This window comes from Mesoplodon mirus (assembly GCF_964341445.2).
Source record: "Mesoplodon mirus genome assembly, chromosome: 14".
NCBI classification, from domain to species: domain Eukaryota; kingdom Metazoa; phylum Chordata; class Mammalia; order Artiodactyla; family Ziphiidae; genus Mesoplodon; species Mesoplodon mirus.
This window is the reverse complement of record NC_138990.1, coordinates 13,053,461-13,074,061: the sequence shown is the minus strand read 5'-3', so window position 1 is coordinate 13,074,061 and position 20,601 is coordinate 13,053,461. Positions and strand designations below refer to the sequence as shown.

The 20,601-nt window shown below is 36.3% G+C and overlaps 1 protein-coding gene across 2 annotated transcripts in view; it reads right to left on the bottom strand.

Moving 5' to 3' along the window:
* The window catches only part of ANAPC1 (anaphase promoting complex subunit 1), a 100,650-nt gene that overhangs the window by 32,497 nt on the left and 47,552 nt on the right, over window positions 1-20,601 (bottom strand). For both annotated transcript variants that reach the window (XM_082641765.1, XM_082641764.1), the window contains exons 26-35: window positions 20,327-20,541; window positions 18,792-18,910; window positions 15,159-15,430; window positions 12,809-13,043; window positions 10,596-10,687; window positions 8,821-8,955; window positions 8,568-8,650; window positions 7,608-7,686; window positions 6,826-6,900; window positions 177-253 (exon numbers count right to left, since the gene is read on the bottom strand). In XM_082641765.1, coding sequence (XP_082497891.1) covers window positions 177-253; window positions 6,826-6,900; window positions 7,608-7,686; window positions 8,568-8,650; window positions 8,821-8,955; window positions 10,596-10,687; window positions 12,809-13,043; window positions 15,159-15,430; window positions 18,792-18,910; window positions 20,327-20,541 — 1,382 coding nt within the window. The remainder of the gene's footprint in view (window positions 1-176; window positions 254-6,825; window positions 6,901-7,607; window positions 7,687-8,567; window positions 8,651-8,820; window positions 8,956-10,595; window positions 10,688-12,808; window positions 13,044-15,158; window positions 15,431-18,791; window positions 18,911-20,326; window positions 20,542-20,601) is intronic.

Here is a 20,601-nt window from a genome sequence, read left to right as displayed (position 1 = left end):
AGAGAGCCAAACGAAAAACAAACTTGTGAACATCTGGTAAATAATGGTGAGAAACATGGGGGATTCAGAATCATTACTCAGATCAAGAACAGGATTACTCCTACACAGTATATTCCAATTCATTTATCTGACAGATGCTAAAGTAGCTGATTTCTATTACATGTTTTAGGACTTACGACAAAGTTTCCAAATTCAAATCCTCTGAACACGGCAATTCGATTTCACTGAGAGAGATACTATTTTCTCTTATAATCTGTCAAGACAGAAGGCAGGAATACTTGGATGTTAACATTCAAGTTACCAGTATTTAATAATTTGAAGAGCAACATATTGCTTGTGGTCATATTTATATAAAATAAGCTTTACCAAACCATCTCACTCAGAGGCCTATATTTTAATCACATTGACTGCAATCCAATTTCAAATCTAAGATGGGCCAAATAACTGAATAGGACTGAACGAATATAAACTGGAGGACTTAAGTATATTCTGAATCCATAACAGAGTAATAATGTCTCATGCAAGTGAACTGATATGCAAAGATGATGGCCGCAGAGCAGAGCTGGGGCAGGAGTGAGGGGAAGCAGCAGGGAAAGCGGGAAAAAGCAGTTGCAGTGAAACTCTACTAAGCAGAGACATGTGCGTCTTACTCATGAATGTTTCTAGCATTAAGCCTGCCGACCTACCAAAGGTGAGGTTAGTCACCAGATTACTTACACACGCTAAACTAAACTGTCAATAGGTTCGTCTGTAACTAACGTTTAGAAACACATCCCTTTCCTTTTAGTATAAGTGTGAACAAGAATTTATTGTTTTAAACATAGATAATATCTAACTTTAACAACCAAGAGCTGATTTGATTCTCTTCACTGAAACACAAATAAAAAAGATAAAGCGATATATTCTCTGAACTTACGAACGCAGGTACACAGATGTAAAACTCTGATGATTTTTTCCTATAATTCTTCTTAGAAGACTGTTCAGGGGAGTAATATTTCAGCATGCTTTCCATAATAAATCAGTAAGTATTCAGAAGTCGCTTATGACACAATCTTCCTATATACTGAATATCACCGATCAAAAAACTTGAAATACCTTTTCTCTTTGATAATCTCAATGAGGTAAGCAACTATGTTGGTTGTGTAATATAGGCTGATAACTACTTCCATCTTTCTTCCTTCCTCTTGTCTTTATTTTCAATTTTGGATGTATTTACTCAGAAATTGAGCGACATTCTGAAAAACTGATATAACTCCAAAGTGAGTAATTAATATATTCATGGATAACCCGATTATAACATTCATATAAATTAGCAATATCATACAGGAATGGAATATTTCTATTTTGACAGCAGACATATACAAGCTCCTTTTTGTCTTCAAAAGAGCATGTAGCCTGGAGCTTGAAGGCCTAGGTTCTAAGCCCAGCAGGGCCACACACTAGCCCTGGGACCACATCTGTAAAAATGAGCAAAAATAAACTTCCTACCTTCTAGGTGTCTCTGAGAATTAGAGGACTTAACCGACTCAAAGCTCTTAAAATTAATGCTTGGCACATATGCTTTGCAAGTGTTAGCTCCATTATTATCATTATTATAGATCTGTACCATCGCTATCACAAGACCACACTTGATCATAACCACTTTAAAACATCACTAAAAACTTGGGTTATAAATAACTGTGGGGGGACTTCCCTGGTGGCACAGTGGTTAAGAATCCGCCTGCCAATGCAGGGGACACAGGTTCGAGCCCTGGTCCGGGAAGATCCCACATGCCGCGGAGCAACTAAGCTCGTGCACCACAACTACTGAGCCTGCGTGCCACAACTACTGAAGCCTGTGAGCCTAGACCCGTGCTCCACCACAAGAGAAGCCACAGCAATGAGAAGCCTGTGCACTGCAACGAGAAGGGGGGGATAGGGAGGGTGGGAGGGAGATGCAAGAGGGAGGAGATATCGGGATGTATGTATATGTACAGCTAATTCACTTTGTTATACAGCAGAAACTAACACACCATTGTAAAGCAATTCTACTCCAATAAAGACATTAAAAAAAAAGAGTAGCGCCCCACTCGCCACAACTAGAGAAAGCCCATGCGCAGCAATGAAGACCCAATGCAGCCAAAAAGATTTTTTTAATAAATAAATAAATTTATATATGAAAGAAGAAAGCATGCAGTCCAATTATGTCATAAAATAATCCTGTTTTCAATAAATACACAACTGTGGGGGTGGGGAGCACACTTCAACCCAGTCCTTGTAACCTTTTCCATGGTCTCCTAAAGTTTAAAAAATAGCAAGAAATATAAGGAGTAATCAAAGGGAAACATGTGATCACTTAAAGGCAGGTTGAGGCACACAGGAAATGAACAAGAAAAGACCACCAAACTGCCCTGTCTTGTACAGAGTCTTATACAGAAACCTCAAGCTCTGAAGTCCTAACAGCTAGTTTCAGTTTTGCCCCACCTCTTACTAGCTGGATGGTTTTGGACCAGTCCGTCCTCTTTCAGTGTAACAGTGATATACTGAACTCTAGCTACTGTGCACGAGTCGCTAGGAATGAAAGATGGAAAAGACACGGTAGCTGGCCTTGAGAAGTTCACGGTCTAATAGATACACAAATAGATAATCTAAAGTAGTACATCGTTCCCACCCATACAATGGGGGCAATACTTGAACAATTTATAGCATGACACCGCAAAAAAGAAAAACATTAGGCTGTAGAGGAAGGCTTTTTATGAAGGAAAAAGTGCTATGAAGATGCTAGTTATTGTATTTGACACATGCCTTAAATTCAAACAAATAAGCAGTTTACAAAGTGACCTTTTTAATCCCACCTTTGATGCTAAGTTGCTCCCTACAAGGGACCCTGCTACAGAATCAATGAGATGAGTGGGTGAGAACTAGGAGAAAGTGGAGTGACAGGCAATATCAACCAACAGAACTGTGAACTTATTATATGTCCTACTGTGTATCCCTGATGTAATAAAAACCAAATTTAAAATTATTAAGTCTGAAGTAAAATAAATATCAGAGAGATAACTTTGTATTAAAAGTCCAAGAGACTTCCCTGGTGGTCCAGTGGTTAAGACTCCATGCTCCCAATGCAGGGGGCCCGGGTTCAATCCCTGGTCAGGGAACTAGATCCCGCATGTCGCAACTAAGAGCCCACATGCCGCAACTAAGTGCCCACATGCCGCAAGTAAGAGACCACATGCCACAACTAAAGATTCCATATGCTGCAACGAAGATTCCACGTTCCACAACTAAGACCCAGCACAGCCAAATAAATAAATAAATATTAAAAAAAAAAAAAAAGTCCAGGGCTTCCCTGGTGGCGCAGTGGTTGAGAGTCCGCCTGCCGATGCAGGGGACACGGGTTCGTGCCCCGGTCCGGAAGGATCCCACATGCCGCGGAGCGCCTGGGCCCATGAGCCATGGCCGCTGAGCCTGTGCGTCCGGAGCCTGTGCTCCGCAACGGGAGAGGCCACGACAGTGAGAGGCCCGCGTACCTCAAAAAAAAAAAAAAAAAAAAAAAAAGTCCAAAGACTACATTTCCACAAAAGTTTAAAGAAAGAACTGACATGAATTTTCACCTTCCATTTGAGAATACATTTACTTGTGTACATGTTTAACTTCACTTTATAAATAAAATTTAGTAAAATAAAGTTTTCTCGAAGGCAGTCTACATGTCAGATGCATCTTAAATGCAGCATACAATTTAATATGGTGTCCTGCAAAGGTTCGACAAACATATGCTGAATGAAGAAAAAGTATGTTTTCATCCTACAGTGTACATTTATTTTCCAAAAGGAACTGATATCTCTGACATCTAAATGTGCTGGGAGTTAAATGTCTGCCTGACCCATGAACCATGTGTGATCAGGGCAGACTCAGCCTCCAGAGGATAAAAGAACTGAACTAAAATTAGAACTGGCAGACAAGAGACAGGGTTTGACATCTGATTACAAGTAAATTAACTGCCTGCTTTAAAACAAAATGTATTTGTGTGTGTGTGTGTGTGTGTGAGTGTGTACACAAATACACACACAGAGATATGTATGTATGTACATATGTATAAACACTCTTTAGAGGAATACAACAGAAACTCAACGACAACATGCACAATGTCCCAGATACAAATCAAAATTACTTAACATAAGAACAAGAAATGCAACATATTCTCAGGAGAAAAGACCATGGAAAACAATCCTGAAATGACCACACTGTTGGCATTAGAGGAGAAGGATTTTAAAGCAGCTCTTCTAACTAGAAGGACAGTATGCCCATAATGAGTGAAAACACAGAAAATCTCATCAAAAAAAGTAGAAAGTATTAAAAAAAAAAGGAAAAACAACTAAAAAGTACGGTAAATGTAATTTTAAAATTCACTTCATGTACTTAATAGGAAAATAAAATGCCTGAAGAGTGAATGAACAGAAAGATAAATCAATAGAAACTTGCAATCTGTAGAAAAGACAGAAAAAGAATAAAAGACCAGTCATCTCATATATACACTACCAAACGTAAAACAGATAGCTAGTGGGAAGCAGCAGCATAGCACAGGGAGATCAGCTCAGTGGTTTGTGACCACCTAGAGGGGTGGGATAGGGAGGGTGGGAAGGAGGGAGACACAAAAGGGAAGAGATATGGAGATATATGTATATGTATAACTGACTCACTTTGTTATAAAGCAGAAACTAACACACCATTGTAAAGCAGTTATACTCCAATAAAGATGTTAAAAAAAAAAAAAAAAAAAGACCAGTCATCTAATTTTTGACAAAGGAGGCACAGGAATACAATAAAGAGAAGGTGTTTTTAACAAACAGTGTTGGCACAACTAAGTATCTATATTTTTTAAAATGAAAACCTTAACCCTTATCCTCGTACCATAAACGAAATTACTTTTGAGATGAATTACGTAATTATACATAAAAGCTAAAACATCAGGGCTTTTAGAAAAAAATAAATCTTCAGGCTAGGCAAATATTTTTTCCATAGGACACAAAAAACAACCATAAAATTGAAAGTTGATAAATTAGACATTATCACATTTTTTAAATTTTCTACTCGTCAAAAATAGTACTAAAAAAATGAATGGGCAAGTCAGATTAGGAGGGATATTTGCAAAACATTTATCTGACAAAGGATAGGTTTCCAGAATATATAAAAAATTCTAGCATCTCAGTAATAAAAAGATAAACAATACAAAATTTTTTTTAATGGGCAAAAGATATAAATAGACATTTCATTAAAAAAAGATATATGAAGAAGCAATAAGCAAATGAAAACGTTCTCAACATGCAAATTGAAACTACAATAAGTTATCATTACATATTGACCAGCAGAGCTAAAATTAAAAAGACTAACACCACCAAATACTTGCAAGATGTGCCGCAGCTGCAGGACATGCAACAGCCAGCATTCTCATACACTGTTGGTCCAAGAGTAAAATGGTGCAACGTCTTTGGAAAAACGTTTACCAGTCCTTATAAAACTAAACATACTCCAAAGCTACTCTATGCCTCAGTAATTCCAATCCTAAGTATTTACTCAAGAGAAACTAAAACATAAATCCACATGTATATTTGCATAAGAATATTTACGGTACCAAAACCTGGAACGAGCCCAGGCATCCAACAAAAGAGAATGAAAAAAAAAAACTGTGGTTTATTCATACAATGGGATACTACTTAACAATAAAAAGTTTGAACTACTCATATACTCAGTGGTGTCTCAAAATCATGCTGAGTGAAAGAAGTCTTAAACAAAAGGGTATACATTGTGATGCCATTAATATAAAGTTCTATATCGGGCAAAGTAATATATTTTGGAGAAAAAAATCAGAAAATTGGTTGTCTTGGGGATGGGGAGTGAGTGCACAGACTGAGTGGGAAGGGAACTTGTGGCCATTTTGATAAAGGTTTGTTTCCATGAACTTATACATTAGTTGAATTGTATCAAATAGTATAATTAAAATTTGTGCAGTTCATCATATACAAATTTTACCTTAAAAGGAAAAGAGAAGAGGTAAATACTGAATTCTAGTTAATAATACACATGCTGAAGTACTTAGGGAAAAGTGTATGACTATCTGTAACTAACTTTGAAATTCATCAAAAAAATAATGGGTTGGATAGAGGAAGAGATAAATGGATAGATATGTGATTAATCAAGTTTATACAGTAAAATATTAATTGTAGAATCTAATTGGTTGTATGGGTGTTTGTATAAAGTTCTTTCAGCCTTTATTTTGAACTTTTCTTATTAAAACATTGGAGGGAGCACTCTAACATTCTAAAGGATAAACAGATTTATTTTCTAAATAAAAAGGTACCGAGGACATGGACAGTTAATTAAAGGGCAATATTTAGTTACAATACTTACAATATTTGATTTGGAGTTTTTACAAAAGAGTCTGCTTATTTTTAACTATTTGGCTTATTGCATAAATATGCCATAAAGTAATTAAAACAACTTCTTACATACAAGATAAAAAATTGTCACAAAGTATAACAGTATTTTGGATAAATGTATCCTTATTTAGGATAAAAATGTCAAAAATACTTTTTTAGAGTTCTTTGATACATTTAATTTTTAAAAATCAGCATTTCTAGTGCTCTGTAACCGAAAAAGGAAGGCTGTGGTCTGTGCTCAGCATACAATCTTAAAATAACAGTTCCTACGTTTTCAAGAAATATAGTAATCATAACCAGCCCTATTGCCTTCAAAAGAAAAAGTGTTTTATAGGGTTTTAGAAAATCCCACAGGAAATCATAATTTTATGTGATTAAAGATATAATAATATTTATTATACATACGTACTTGAGGAACGTTGCTATCAACCCACTTGGAATTTGGTAAAATATCATCCCACAAAATCAGGCATCGAGCAAGTGTCTTAAAAAATGCAATACAGAAAAATTAATTACAGCAGGCAAAGTTCATAGATTTTGTAACAATGATAATACTGTTAATAGAACAATTTGAGAATTAGTTCCCAACTGATGAAAAATTTGAAAAACAAAGTATATAGTATCAACCTAAGCCACTCATTAAAATAAACTGAAGATTTACATTTATCTCAAAAAAATCTCAAATTGATTTGATCATCACTGAAGTTTGGAGGAGTTGGAGAGAAGTTTTTAAAACCTGCTCCATAGAAGAAAAATCATAAAGAAAAGAATCATACCTAGATCTGTCTACATAATCTAAAGCCTTTCATATGCTAAAAGCATAAACATTGTAGAAAAGGGAAAATGTGAATCAAATTTATGTCAGTTACTGTAACTAATTATACCCTTAATAGTATTATTTCATTCTTAATAATAATGAAAGAACGTAAAATAAAGTAGTAATGAAGCCCCAGTGTCTTGTTACTTATTAGGAAGTTTTGAATAATAATGTGACAAGTTAAAATGTCACTCCAAGTATTATATATCAAGGTGATTGTCTTTCCTGGCAATTCCTACAGTTATATTTGGGAAATTTCAAAAGAACACTACCAATTATATATACACATGATGGATTAACAGTAAAGCTCCCTGGTGGAGATATTTTATAGACTCCTCATGTTAACAGAAATTAAAAACTGCCAAGTACCATACCCTAAGTAAGAGAAATTCTGGCTTCACAAAGTCCAGCAAATACATCGTGTCGGGAGCTCGGAGCCAATCTGCAATGGATCTGTTGGTGGTGGATACCAGTAAGCGTTATTGCTCAAGAAGAGAATAAGATCATCAAGACCACAAGACAGATGTCAAGAATTTTCTTTCCACTCCAACCACTGTCCTACTTTTTCCCATAGTACTTCACGTCCTCCAACGTAATACTTAGTATGTATGTATTTCTTACTGTAAGTTTCCTAAGGGCAGATATTTTTAGCTTTCTTTTGTTAAATGAAACATCTCCAGTGCCAAGAAAGCAATGTCATATACTTTCATCCAAAAAGTAGATGATTAAACCTGTTTTTAACAACTTTGTTAATTTTGCAAACATTCACTTTGTCTAAAAAAGGAATTTACAACATTGAAAAATTTCTTTAATCTTAGAATGTTTTCTAAATTAAAAGACTTAAAACCCAACTTACTCTTCTATACAAAATGTAAAAGAATAAACACCAAACATCTACTTTCAAGTGTCAGCACTAATTACGGGGCTTGGGGAGGCAGAAGGAATAGCTATTAGGAAAGCTCTCGAACTAAGCAGAAACCATTTTTATGAATGGTAACCAAGAATATAATAATGCTAAGTATTTCTGATTTACCCAGGCCTCATAACAAGCAAAATTAATGAAAAGGAATTTAGACATTGTTTGATTGTCAGTGACATCAACTATAAAATAAAAGTGAATAGAAACTGGCAACTGTATTATCAAATATCATTAAAATAACCAAATGTATTATTTCTAGATAAAACTCTATATAACTTGTAGTATCTGAGAGCACTAAAATCAGGCTCATCTAGCACAGGAGAGGTAAACACAGTAAGATAATTTAGTTTTACTGCTGAGGTCAGAAAGGGAGTCACATGGTCATTGCAAGGGATGGGGTGAGGAGATGCAGTACCTGTTATTGGTTTTTAAGTAGATCATGGCCAAAGCGAGAGTGGCACCTGGACAAGTTACATCCACATTTATGGTATCTCCTTCCTATCAAAAGAAAAGTTTGTGTAAAAGAGCTCTGAATTATTACAAAATTCTTCTGAATACTAACCTATGCTTAAAATTAACATATTTACACATGTTGGTATGAAAACTACTATTTTCAAATTAACTTCTTAGCTTCCAGAAGTTTGATCTGTTGCTTGATTTGGACTTACTTTGATTTGATAACTTGGAGATTTATGTTTCTCCCTGTGCATCCCTGCTTGAAAGCGCCTATGGCCTCCAACCATGTACTGGTAAAGCTGCTCGGGCACATTGAGATCAGACATACCTATCAAATTACTGCCATGCTGTAAACGAAGTAACAGACAAGGGAAAGGAAATTTTACAGAATAAGATCCATGACACATACCCATAACAAAGAAAACAATAAACTAACTTCAAAGCCAGCCTTCTGGGTTTTTTATCAATTAAAATCTCATAACTCAGTCTGTTAATAATTCACATTAGGGCTTCCCTGGTGGCGCAGTGGTTGAGAGTCTGCCTGCTAATGCAGGGGACATGGGTTCGAGCCCTGGTCCGGGAAGATCCCACATGCCACGGAGCGGCTAAGCCCGTCAGCCACGACTGCTGAGCCTGCGCGTCTGGAGCCTGTGCTCCGCAACAAGAGAGGCCACGACAGTGAGAGGCCCGCGCACTGTGATGAAGAGTGGCCCCCACTTGCCACAACTAGAGAAAGCCCTTGCACAGAAATGAAGACCCAACACAGCCCCAAATAAATTAATTAATTAAAAAAATAATAATAATAATTCACATTAAAAATTATCATACATACACAGGCAAGTTAATACTTTCATCTCATAAAATACATAAAGGCTTCAAAATACAGTTAACTGCATTAACAGTTAAAGAAAATATTAGGTACGTAAATGAAACCTGAACTATGAACACCTGAATCCTTTCGTTATTGTGCCTATGAACTATTCCAGCAATAATAACCATAATAATAACTTACTGAACGCTTAACGCTCTTCCAGGCATGATTCTGTATGTTTAACATGGATTAACTTATTTAATATGACAATTCGATCAAATAGCTACTATTTTACAGGTGAGGAAAGGGAGGCACAAAGAGATTACGCCCCAGGTTACATAGCTAGTAAGGAGCAGCAGTGGATATAAAACAAGGCAGTCTGGTTCCACAGTCTATCGAGCTGCTTAACTACTAGAAAATACTGTAGTTAAATGATGTCAGGACTCACTGGTCAGGACCAGAATTCACGTCCCAGTTCCCAGTATGATGCTTTTCCATTGTTTTATCTGCCTCTTTAGTTCATGTGTCAAATGTGAAGAGTCAAAAGCCTAAATGACAGTCGACTTTCTTTATATAATTCAGTTTCAGTATAATACTGTATTGGTGGTTCTTCAAAGGACCCACATTCCAGCTGACATAGTCATTTAATGTCTCTGGTAACCCTACACTACGTCTACTAGATGGGGTTAAAGATGGGGAGTCAGAATGATACTGCATTCTGTCACAAAGCAGCTGCCATTGTGGCAACGTTCTGGGATACCTAGTGAACACCAGGGCACCAAAAGAGAATTCTGGTTTATCTCTAGTCCTACAGACTCTTAAGGCTCCCCATCACACACCCATTTTCACTTTTTTCTGTTTTCTTACTGAGTGAACTGTCATTTCTTCATCTTATGTCTTGAGCGCTTTTTGAGAAACTTCATTCACTTAGTTCATTCATGAACACTTATATCTAAGCCGGGGGGAAGAAACCTTAAAGCCCCATTCTTCACTACAATTTCTCTCCATTCCCAAATCTGGCACTTTGAAAAATATCCAGAAAGAAGAAAGAGCTGAGGATCACAGCAAGTTAAGTCACAGTAAGGCAGAGTGGTATTCAGAGTAAACTGTCAAGGCTACTTGTCTCAACAAGCAGAATTTGTAACTGAAGCATCTGCAGGCACAGACTCTGCTTACCCCCAAGCAAACCATGCCCAGAGCCAAGCCAGCAGCCAAAGAGTAAGACTCTCTGTCCGTGCAGTATTCCATTTCAGGACCAGGGGGCCGTCCTATAAAACAGAAAGTAACACAATTCAAACTGGCCTCTTAAAATCCTAACTCGTAAAAGTTTTAGAGTTAACTTTCTAGTAAGTTGCATAAGAACTATGGATTCAATATAACCCCACTAAGAAAGATCTGACGTTATCACAAATGGTGTCCACAACTATCAGTTTACCACAAAATAAACCCCAAACATGGTTCTTCTAATTTGCCAATCTGAAAGCAATCGCTTTAAAATACTATCAAACCTTGAGTCTTATAATAAAAAAAAAATTTACCAAAATTTTTTAAAGGGGATGGATGCTCAAAAAAGCTTCAATTTGTAATTTCTTTCCTTTTGTTCTTGTTTTGTTAGCTTCAAATCTATTCAAATGTGGTAAAAACATGTTCAAATACTGATAAGGAACAGGAAGGACACTTCCTTTAAGTTTTTAAGAATGTTAAACATTATGCATCCAGACACTTATTTTGAATCTATATAATACTGAGCCTTACTATGATAGAATTTCTCTGTATGGATGCTCTAAGTTTGACTGGATGCAAAATTCATATTTTAAAAAGTACCCCCTAATTCTAACTCCACCCCTTTTAGGGCAGCAAAATGTATTATATATAAAGACCCCTTCCACCAAAAAAAAAGTTCACATTCCTGGAATTTCATCCCCAGGAAAAAAACTTTTTTAAAAAGAAAGAAAAATTATACACAAGTAATCAGTGTAATGTTTATTGCTTAATTAGCAAAGAGTTAAAAACCACCTAAAAGTCCTGAAAATAAGACAATGATTAGGCAATTTATAGAAAACCAACTCAGTGAGCTATTCCACAGTATAAAATTAATTTTAAAAGCCATTTATGACAATGATATATGAAAAGGGCAGTACAAAAACAGTACGTACATTCTGACTGTAATTATACAAAAGAGCATACGCATATGAATCCAGATGAAATCTTCTGTATACAATATGAAAGAGGTGTACTATGGCTGTGAGATATGTATAATGTTGGCACCATTAGATATCATTATGATACAGCCAAAGAATGTTAATTACCTTGCAGATGAACAAGCTTTAAAAGCCAATCCTGAGTATCTTCTGAAGAAGTGTTTCTCAGACCAATCACTTACGCTATTACATATTTTGCTGACAGGAAAATTTTAGCTTTGTGAATATTTCATCACTGTAGTTGACTATATTGTTGACTCCAATTCTTCACTGCCCTACGGTGCCAGTTATAAATACATCCACACTCCTGACAGAGTTTCCTCTGTACCTGAACGTGTGACCGGCTTTGAACTAGGATCCTGGCTGGCTCAAGGTAAGCAAAGGCCTAAAATGCGCTTCCATTATTTGGTTCTCCCTCTTGCCCTTCTGTTATCACCATAAAAGAAGGCTGGGTCCCAGAATAAGGCATTTGGAGCAGAGTCTGAGCAGCAGACCATAGATCTACGGCCTGAAGCAGAGATGCCCGGGCCAATTTTGTGGCTATCCTGAAACATATGTAGAAAGAGCCTGAATAGGACACAACAAGACATGCAAGTATGTATCTAAATTACTGAACATACCAATAATGCTAATAGCATTTCCATTTCTCAGAAAAAGATGATAACACGTAAGACACGTTTCCAAAAAATGTAGACTTCGGAGAAAACATAAAAAATGCCTTTTATCATGAACATACCCACCAGCGTATAGAGGAAAGCCGGAATCGATCACTTGCATTTTGTTAGAAGTGTTGTTGTCCGACAGAATAAACATTGTGCTTGTAGGGATCAAAACAATCAACTCTGAATTTTAAGTGTAGACCATTGCTAGACATTGCCTGGCAAAGACAGAGCAGGATAGGCAGCATGCTCGCACGCGATTAAGACCTCAGGCTACCTCGTGAAATGGGACCACTGGAGCTCAATAATGGGCTAGCCAAGTAAGTATGCAGACCAATAAGCTGCATAGTAACATCAGCCTTGGAAAACATTGCTTTGTAGTTTTTTTCTTTACTAGTATAGCTCATTCTGTGCTCACAAAAGCTACTACTTTTTCCTTAATTTTTATAAGCTTACTATCATTTTTACTTTGGGTCCTGTGGAATGGTAAAAATACACTTACGAAACCACAGCACTATGGATGCCATACCTATTTCAGCCAACAAGACTTCTGCGGTATGCCTATGAGCTGTCCCTTGATAAACAAGGCCGATGCCAACCACTGCAGCCACTTGGACGTTGTGAGGAACATCAAGCTCTGTGGACGTTGGGGGCAGGAGAGCAGGAATGTGGATGCTAAGAAGCCGTGTAATCGACATATCCATGGTGCCTAGTTTAGCAGCTGAAACACCAAGGAGCAGTCCAATGCTTGTCATCTCATGACCCTAAGACAGAAAACAGAATGAGACTTAAGTCACTACCAAAACAAATATGTAGTTTTAAATAAAATACTGCCTGCCAGTACTGTGACAGGCACGGTGAGAAGCTCCAAAAATACACAAGCAAACTAAACAGACAGGGTCCTTGTTCTGATGAAGCTAGTGCCCTTGGGGAAGGGAAAGTGTTAAACTAAAAAATACGTATTATTGAAAACTCATCAAATGAAAAAGTGTAAAGATTATAAAAGAGTATTTTAACAGAGCCTACTGTAGATTAGAAGGGACTGGAGAATTATTAAGAATCTCTAAAAAGTAAAATTTACAATAGAATGAGTACAAATTAGCCAGGCAAAGTGGTAAGAAGGGAGGGCACTCAAATTTACAAAGTGAGAGAGAATGATGACAGGTGAGGGGAAAACATGTAAATGACGCTGAGATGATTAAAAACAAAAATCCTCACACTGATATTCAATTGACTACAAGGGTGCCAAGACAATTCAATGGGAAAAGAAGAGTTTTTTCAAAAAACGATGCTGTGATAACTATATAGCCACTTGCAAAAGAATGAAATTGGACCCCTTCCTGACATCATACATAAAAATTAACTTCAAGTAAGATGTAACTAAAAGTAAAAAAAAAAAACTCTTAGAAGAAAACATAGGTGTAAATCTATGTAATAGATATAAATCCAAGTGATCTTGTGCTAGGCAGTAACTTCTTAGATACGACATCAAATGCACAGTAACCAAAAAAAAAGTAGATGAATTGGACTTCATCAAAATTTAAAACTTTTGTGCTTCCAAGACACCATCAGAAAGTCAAAAGACAACACGACAGCAGAAAATTTTTGCAAATCATGTATCTGTTAATGGACTGGTATTCAGATTACATAAGGAACTCTTACAACTCAACAACAAAGACAGCCAATTAGAAAATAAGCAAAGGATTTGAATAGATATTTCTCCAAAGATGATATACAAATGACCAATAAGCACATGTAAAGATGTTCAATATCATTAGCCATCAGGGAAATAAATGCAAATCAAAACCACAGAGATATTACTTCACACCTACTAGGATGACTATAATTAAAAAGACAGATAATAACAAGCGTTGGCAAGAGAGCAGAGAAATTGGAACACTTATGTATTGCTGGTGGGATTACAAAATGGTGCAGCCACTCCGGAAAACAATATGGTAGCTCTTCAAACTTTAAAACAAAGAGATACCATATGATGCAGCAATTCCACTCCTAGCAATATACCCAAGAGAAATGAAAACATTCATCCACACAAAAATGTGTATATAAATGTTCACAGTAGCATTATTCATAATAGTCAAAAAGTAGTAATAACTCAAGTATCCATCAACTGATGAATGGAAAAATAAACTACAGTATATCCATACAATGAATATCTATTCAGCAATAAAAAGCAATGAAGTGCTAATACATGGTACAATATAGACAAACTTTGAAAACATTACAGTAAGCAAAAGAAGCCAGTCATAAAAGACCATATATTGTTTGGTTCCATTTATATGAAATGTCCATAGTAGGCAAATCCATAAAGACAGCAAGTAGATTAGCAGTTTGCCAGGGGCCGGAGGGAAAGGGGAACGGCGAGTGACTGCTCCTAGGTAGGGGGCTCCTTCATGGGGTGATGAAGATGTTCTAAAATTAATAGTGGTAATGGATGCACAACTCTGTGAATATAATAAAAACCACTGAATTGTGTACTTCATATGCGTGAACTTTTATGGCATAGAAGTGGAAAAGTTTACGCCAAAAGAAAGAGTTTGGTCTGCCAAGGAGCTAATACAAGCAGTCTCTATGGCTGGAGCATAGGGAGCAAGGAAAAGAGAAGCACAAAGTAAGGCTGGGGGAGTGAGTAGGATCACACAGGCTCCTAGAATGTACATTAAGAGCAATGGAAGATCACTGAACAGTTTGACCAGGGAAGTGATATATTCCGATTTATACTTTAGAAAGATTTCTCTGCCTGCTGTGAGAAGAATGCACTTAGAGGTACAAGACTGAAGAAGAGCAAACAGAACAACTAGGAGCTACTGTAACAGCCCAGGGGAGGCACAAGGTCAGGAGCTGGCAGCACGAGTTCTCACCTTGGTCAGGTAGTCATGGATATTGAGAGTAGCCAGCTTGGTAAGGTGCCCATTCAGACCCAGGGCCATGAGAAAGCCAGCATACTCATTGGCTAACTCGGCATGCTTGGGCTTATTGTAGACAATCCAGGCTGAGTCGATCTGGGAGGCAGGGGCTATCTTCAGGCCGGCAGCCACACCATTATGGAAGCTGGCCCAGCTCGTCATGTTGGGAGGCACATCGATGTTGCCACTGTTCAGGTCTACTGTTGTGTTCCGAGGGGGTGCCCGCCCTATTCGGGCAAACAAAATTTTAAATTGAGAGAACAAAATTTCAGAAACCAAAATTGTTACATTTAGATGCTTTGCGAACAAAGATCACTTTTCTACATTCAAAACCCTTAACCCCATAATACCTGTAATGTTGTTAGGTAACTACGCATACTTAAAGTTTTATACATGTGAGTCAAACTTGATGCAAGGTGGAAAAACCTTAACTGTATAAAATAATTCACTGTCCTTTCTGCTAAAATATATGGGACTATAAAAAGATAACTGATACCAATTTAACTGTGTACAGATCTGATTAGGATACCCACTGCTTTGAAATCTGTCTTTCAAACAGCAGGAAGCTCACCGAAAAAGAAAATGAAAATTAACATCACAAACTACATGAATAATAATTCCAACATGTGATTGACAACAGTGTTAATTTCAAATATGCCACCCCATCTTTTTCTCTGGATGTTACGGAAAAATTATATTTTTAAAAAAGACAAGGAGCTTTATAAATTTGCTCTATCTCTTATCTATACATCTCTCTATATGATACAGAACTCTAACTACACGCTATTGGTAAAAATGCCAAATTGCATTCAAAGATACCTATATAAAAAACATTTTATACACTTGAGTTACCCAGTGAACCATAACAGAGTATTCACTAAGTTTAAATCTGTGGTCAACTTATTTAAGAACAGTCTAAATTAAATGTTCATGATGCTATGTTCTCTTTGAATGCCTTTTCTTGAGTGTTTTGACTACACTGCGTACCCGCAAATACTGAATTATCTCTATATTTTTAATATTCTGTATTAGCTCAAGTCATGGATGACTATTTAAAATAAATATTCTAAATACAGTAAGTCCCTTACATACGAACTTTCAAATTGCTAACTTTCAAAGATGCAAATGTTCACGTGTCCAATCCTGTAAGTTAGTTCACGCGTCTGGTGTACGTTGTCACGTGTGTGCATCCTCTACAAGTGGTTGTGCTTTTGTGTACTTTACTGTACAGGACTGGGTAGAGTACAGTAGTACAGTATCTTCAAGCCCAGGATGTCCAGAAGCAAGCGTAAAAGCAGCGGTGATGTAGCTGGTACAGTGTAGCCAACTGTGTTAGTTGGGTATCTAGGCTAACTTTGTTGGACTTACGAACAAATTGGACTGATGGACGTGCTCTCGGAACTGAACTCGTTCATATGTAGGGGACTTACTGTATTGCATACAGTTATACAGCTCGCTAGAGGTTTGAAAATATGGTTTTAAAGGAGTTCTGAAAGTTATGTAAATTTTAATTAGATGCACAGTATCTTTTTTGTAGTCTATATACCCATACACACACATACACAGACACAAGCATAAAATAAAATATATTTGTATTCACCATTTGCTTTTTGTACCTAAGAGCTAACTCAAATGCTGGTCTGTGATAGTACCACACTGGTGACAAGTTCATGAGTTTTATTTTTACTTTCTCAAAAAGGGCAGAGAGATTAACAATGAAAAAGCAAGTAAAATTTCTAAAACAACAATTCAACATATGTATAAGACATAATTTTTATACACAAGAGAAAATAAAAGGCAATGGGTAAAGCAAATTTTCTTCAATAAGAATAATTACATACAAAAGCACAACAGGCCAAACCAGTGTCAGTTAAGGAACTATTTCAAGTGAACATTTTTTTCCTAAATGAATTTATTAGTAAAACAAGATCATCTTTTGGTGGGGGGCGGGGCTGGTCTGGGAGGGGGTCCTACCAGAATGACTAAAAGAATAAAACTTTGCATCAATGTCATAAATACATTTTAAATCATACAAATTTAAACGCATTCTGAAAAAAAGAGACAATGATTCATGCATTTACTTTTTAACATCCACCCAAGCATTACCGCCCAGATTTAATACATTTTAACATTTGTCAATTTTGCATGAGATTTTCTTTTTAACCCAAACCTTTTATATGAAAACACTCAGTTAAAAGACTAATAAAATGAACACCTATACACAGTACCCTCCATCAATATTCACTAATTGTTCTGATTCTGCCATAGCTGTTTTATCTCTAAGAGAGAAAACAATTAAAATACTGAAGGTAACTCTGTTTGCTGTGTCTGTCAATGAGATTATGGCTCCAGAAAAGGTGTGATATAGGATACGGGAATGTGTTCTTCACTAGCCGATCTCATTTTCTGCATGCTGCTAAAAACACAAGCTCTTTACAAATCTCAGTGGGACCCTGGGTTTTTAAATTATGTAACTTAAAATATGGTGGAATGGTATTTGCATATACTACATCCTATACACTACTGTATGTATCATACATAACGTTTTGTACGGGTCACATATACTATATACTTTAAGGGATTTTCAATAACAATTTCAACTGTATACAACTGTCACATTTAGTATATATTCAAACCAGATCAGGTGGATGTGCACTATAAAACCCATTATAATCAGTAACGTTAGGAAATAAGTACACTTACATCTGGCAGAAGTAAAACCTCATGTAACCAACCAGAAGGGAAATTTGACAATATGTTACATCAGTCTTAAAATCTTGCTGATAAAAGATAAATATAACCCAACAATACGTTTGTAATGGCAAAAAACAATAATTTCCAAAAATACCAGGTGGTTTATATAAACTATATTCCATTAAGTGAAATATTCTGGAGCAAATAAAAATGAAGTTGTTGATTAAAAATGTGTATAAAATACATATACATAATTGTACACATATATATGCTAGATATAAAAGGATGCTCACTCACTATATAGTAAATTTTTAAAAACAATTTCTAAAACAGGTTAAAATTTTCTGATAAACAAATATAAAATTATAAAATGGAGAAATAAAATTGGGAAATAAACAAACCAAAGTGTTATTTAACACTAGTGAACTCTAACAAGTTGGGACTACTATGAGTGACCATTTTGTCTTTTTGCTTAGTATATTTTCTTGTTTTTGTACAAGCATCATCTATTCATACTAAGACATAACAAGACATTTTAAGACTAAATATTTTTACATATTGACTTTAAGATTATTTAAAGTTTAATAATCTCACCATTCAATAGTATCTTTCTAAACTTCCCCAAGTGCCTTTTTATATCTTGAAATGGTCTCATTAAAAACAAAATTTAGTAATGGGCTATATTCTACTTCCCTCAATGTTTAATTTGATTTGCTATTTGAGCTTTGATAAACACTACAGTAGCTATTAACAATAATCACTACAGTAGCTATTAACAATATTTAAAATCACGGGGGATAGAGCATTTCTTTGGTTTTAACTACAATGACTCAAAAGAACTCCACTAAATATATACCCATTTTCCTTTCTCACTGAGCCCAGAATTTAACATACCTGTCAAATTCAACTTAGGAATAGGCAATGGCTCCGTTGGAACAGGATGGTATGAAAACAAGGTAAACATTCCCCGTCCTACTGGAAGAGCCATAGTTCGCTGACACAACTGGAGCAATCTATAATTAAAATTAAAACCAACATGTGAAAAAATTTTAAACAAAAAAAACTGGAATGTAATCTGTAGGCAAGTATTTCAAAAGCAGCAGTGCTGTGTAAGATGAAGCCACATCAAAGTAAATCCATACAAAGTCCTGAGTGAGTCATCTAAACACGGTTGTTCTCATTCTAATACTCTTACCCCCATCAGAAACTCTAAAGGGGAGACACATTTCTTTCTTCCGTTTCATATTTGCTTTGAATTAAAACCAGCTGTTCTATAAACCAAGCCAACTCTCCCTAAGTATTCAAAAAGTAAAACCTGTAATTCTACTCTAAACGATGCTAACCCTCTCAGAGGAAAGTATCACATTTGTTGGGTTTCCTCACTGTGCTGTTATCAGTTTAGCTGGGATCCTCCTCTCATCCTTTTTGTGAATGTAGCCCAAGTGCCACCTCCATGGGTGCACACAAGGTAAAAAAGGAAGTCCCTGTTTTGGAGGTCAGTGGATTTCATGGTGTCTCCAGGAAACACAGAAGGAGTTTCATTTACTTGATGGTGAGGACTTAAAGGACTAATAGCACTATATGTCAACTGTGTTCAAGGTTAAACTGGCTTCTACAGGCTATACTTCGAAACTAATACACTACTTCTGAATTTGTTTCCATGTTAAAATAAATGGCATCCAACAGAAATTGTGGAAGCAGGGGCATTCATAACCAGGAAACACTTAAGACAAGTTATATCTGAAGACAGAAATATCCCTCCTCCTTCTGAGGCTAACTAGAGGCTGAAGTTCTCTCTGCAGACAAAGTTATTCACAAGCACCCTCTCTAACTGTAAATATATATAGCTGCTTTCTAGTTCATTGGTGAGGAAAATTTTGCTGTCCTAAGATTCTCTGGGAACACTGCCCCACATTAATTTAAAATCAGGGAAATTTAGAATCAGGCCAGCAGACTACATTCCGTAACATGTTTAGCAGAAACACTATACATAATCTACAAAATTATAATAGTGAAAACAAAAACAGTACAGCCCCCCCTTCCATTTAAGATGCCATTGATTTTAAGATGCAGCACTATTTCATGAGGTACTAAAAAAGAAAAAACACTGCCATTTAAACCATAACACCTACAAACACCTACTGATTGAAAGACATAATCTGATTTCAGAAATAGTAAAAGGTACAAAAAAAAATCAGCGTCATACAATCAATGAACTCTGATAGTAATCGCTGACTGCATTGAGCTTTACTATGTACTGGGCAGTGCTCTAAGCACCGTGTAGAAATGACCCACTTGATTCCCAGAGAAACTCTGTGAGGTGTGAATGCTACAGTCATGCTTATTCTTACAGTTGAACAAAATGAGGCAGTACTTAATTTTTTATTTAAATTTTTACCTAAATTACAGCAGTTGAGGTTTTCCTTTACCTGTTCTCTTTTTCCTCAATGAACTCATGGTCACTGAGTTCTGGGTACTGCACCACGTTGACGCGGACAGGATGCGCACTCTGAAGAAGCCTTCGCACATCCTGCACCCTTAAGTCTTCACTCCATATTAGTGACATCACCTCCTGATTCATGTCATTCATGCCATCATCTTCCTCCTCAGTTTCTGTTCCTGAAGGAACATCTGATGAGAGCACCTGAGTAACAGACTAGGTTGTAATACTAATTTAAAAACCAGCCAACACACACTTATTGAA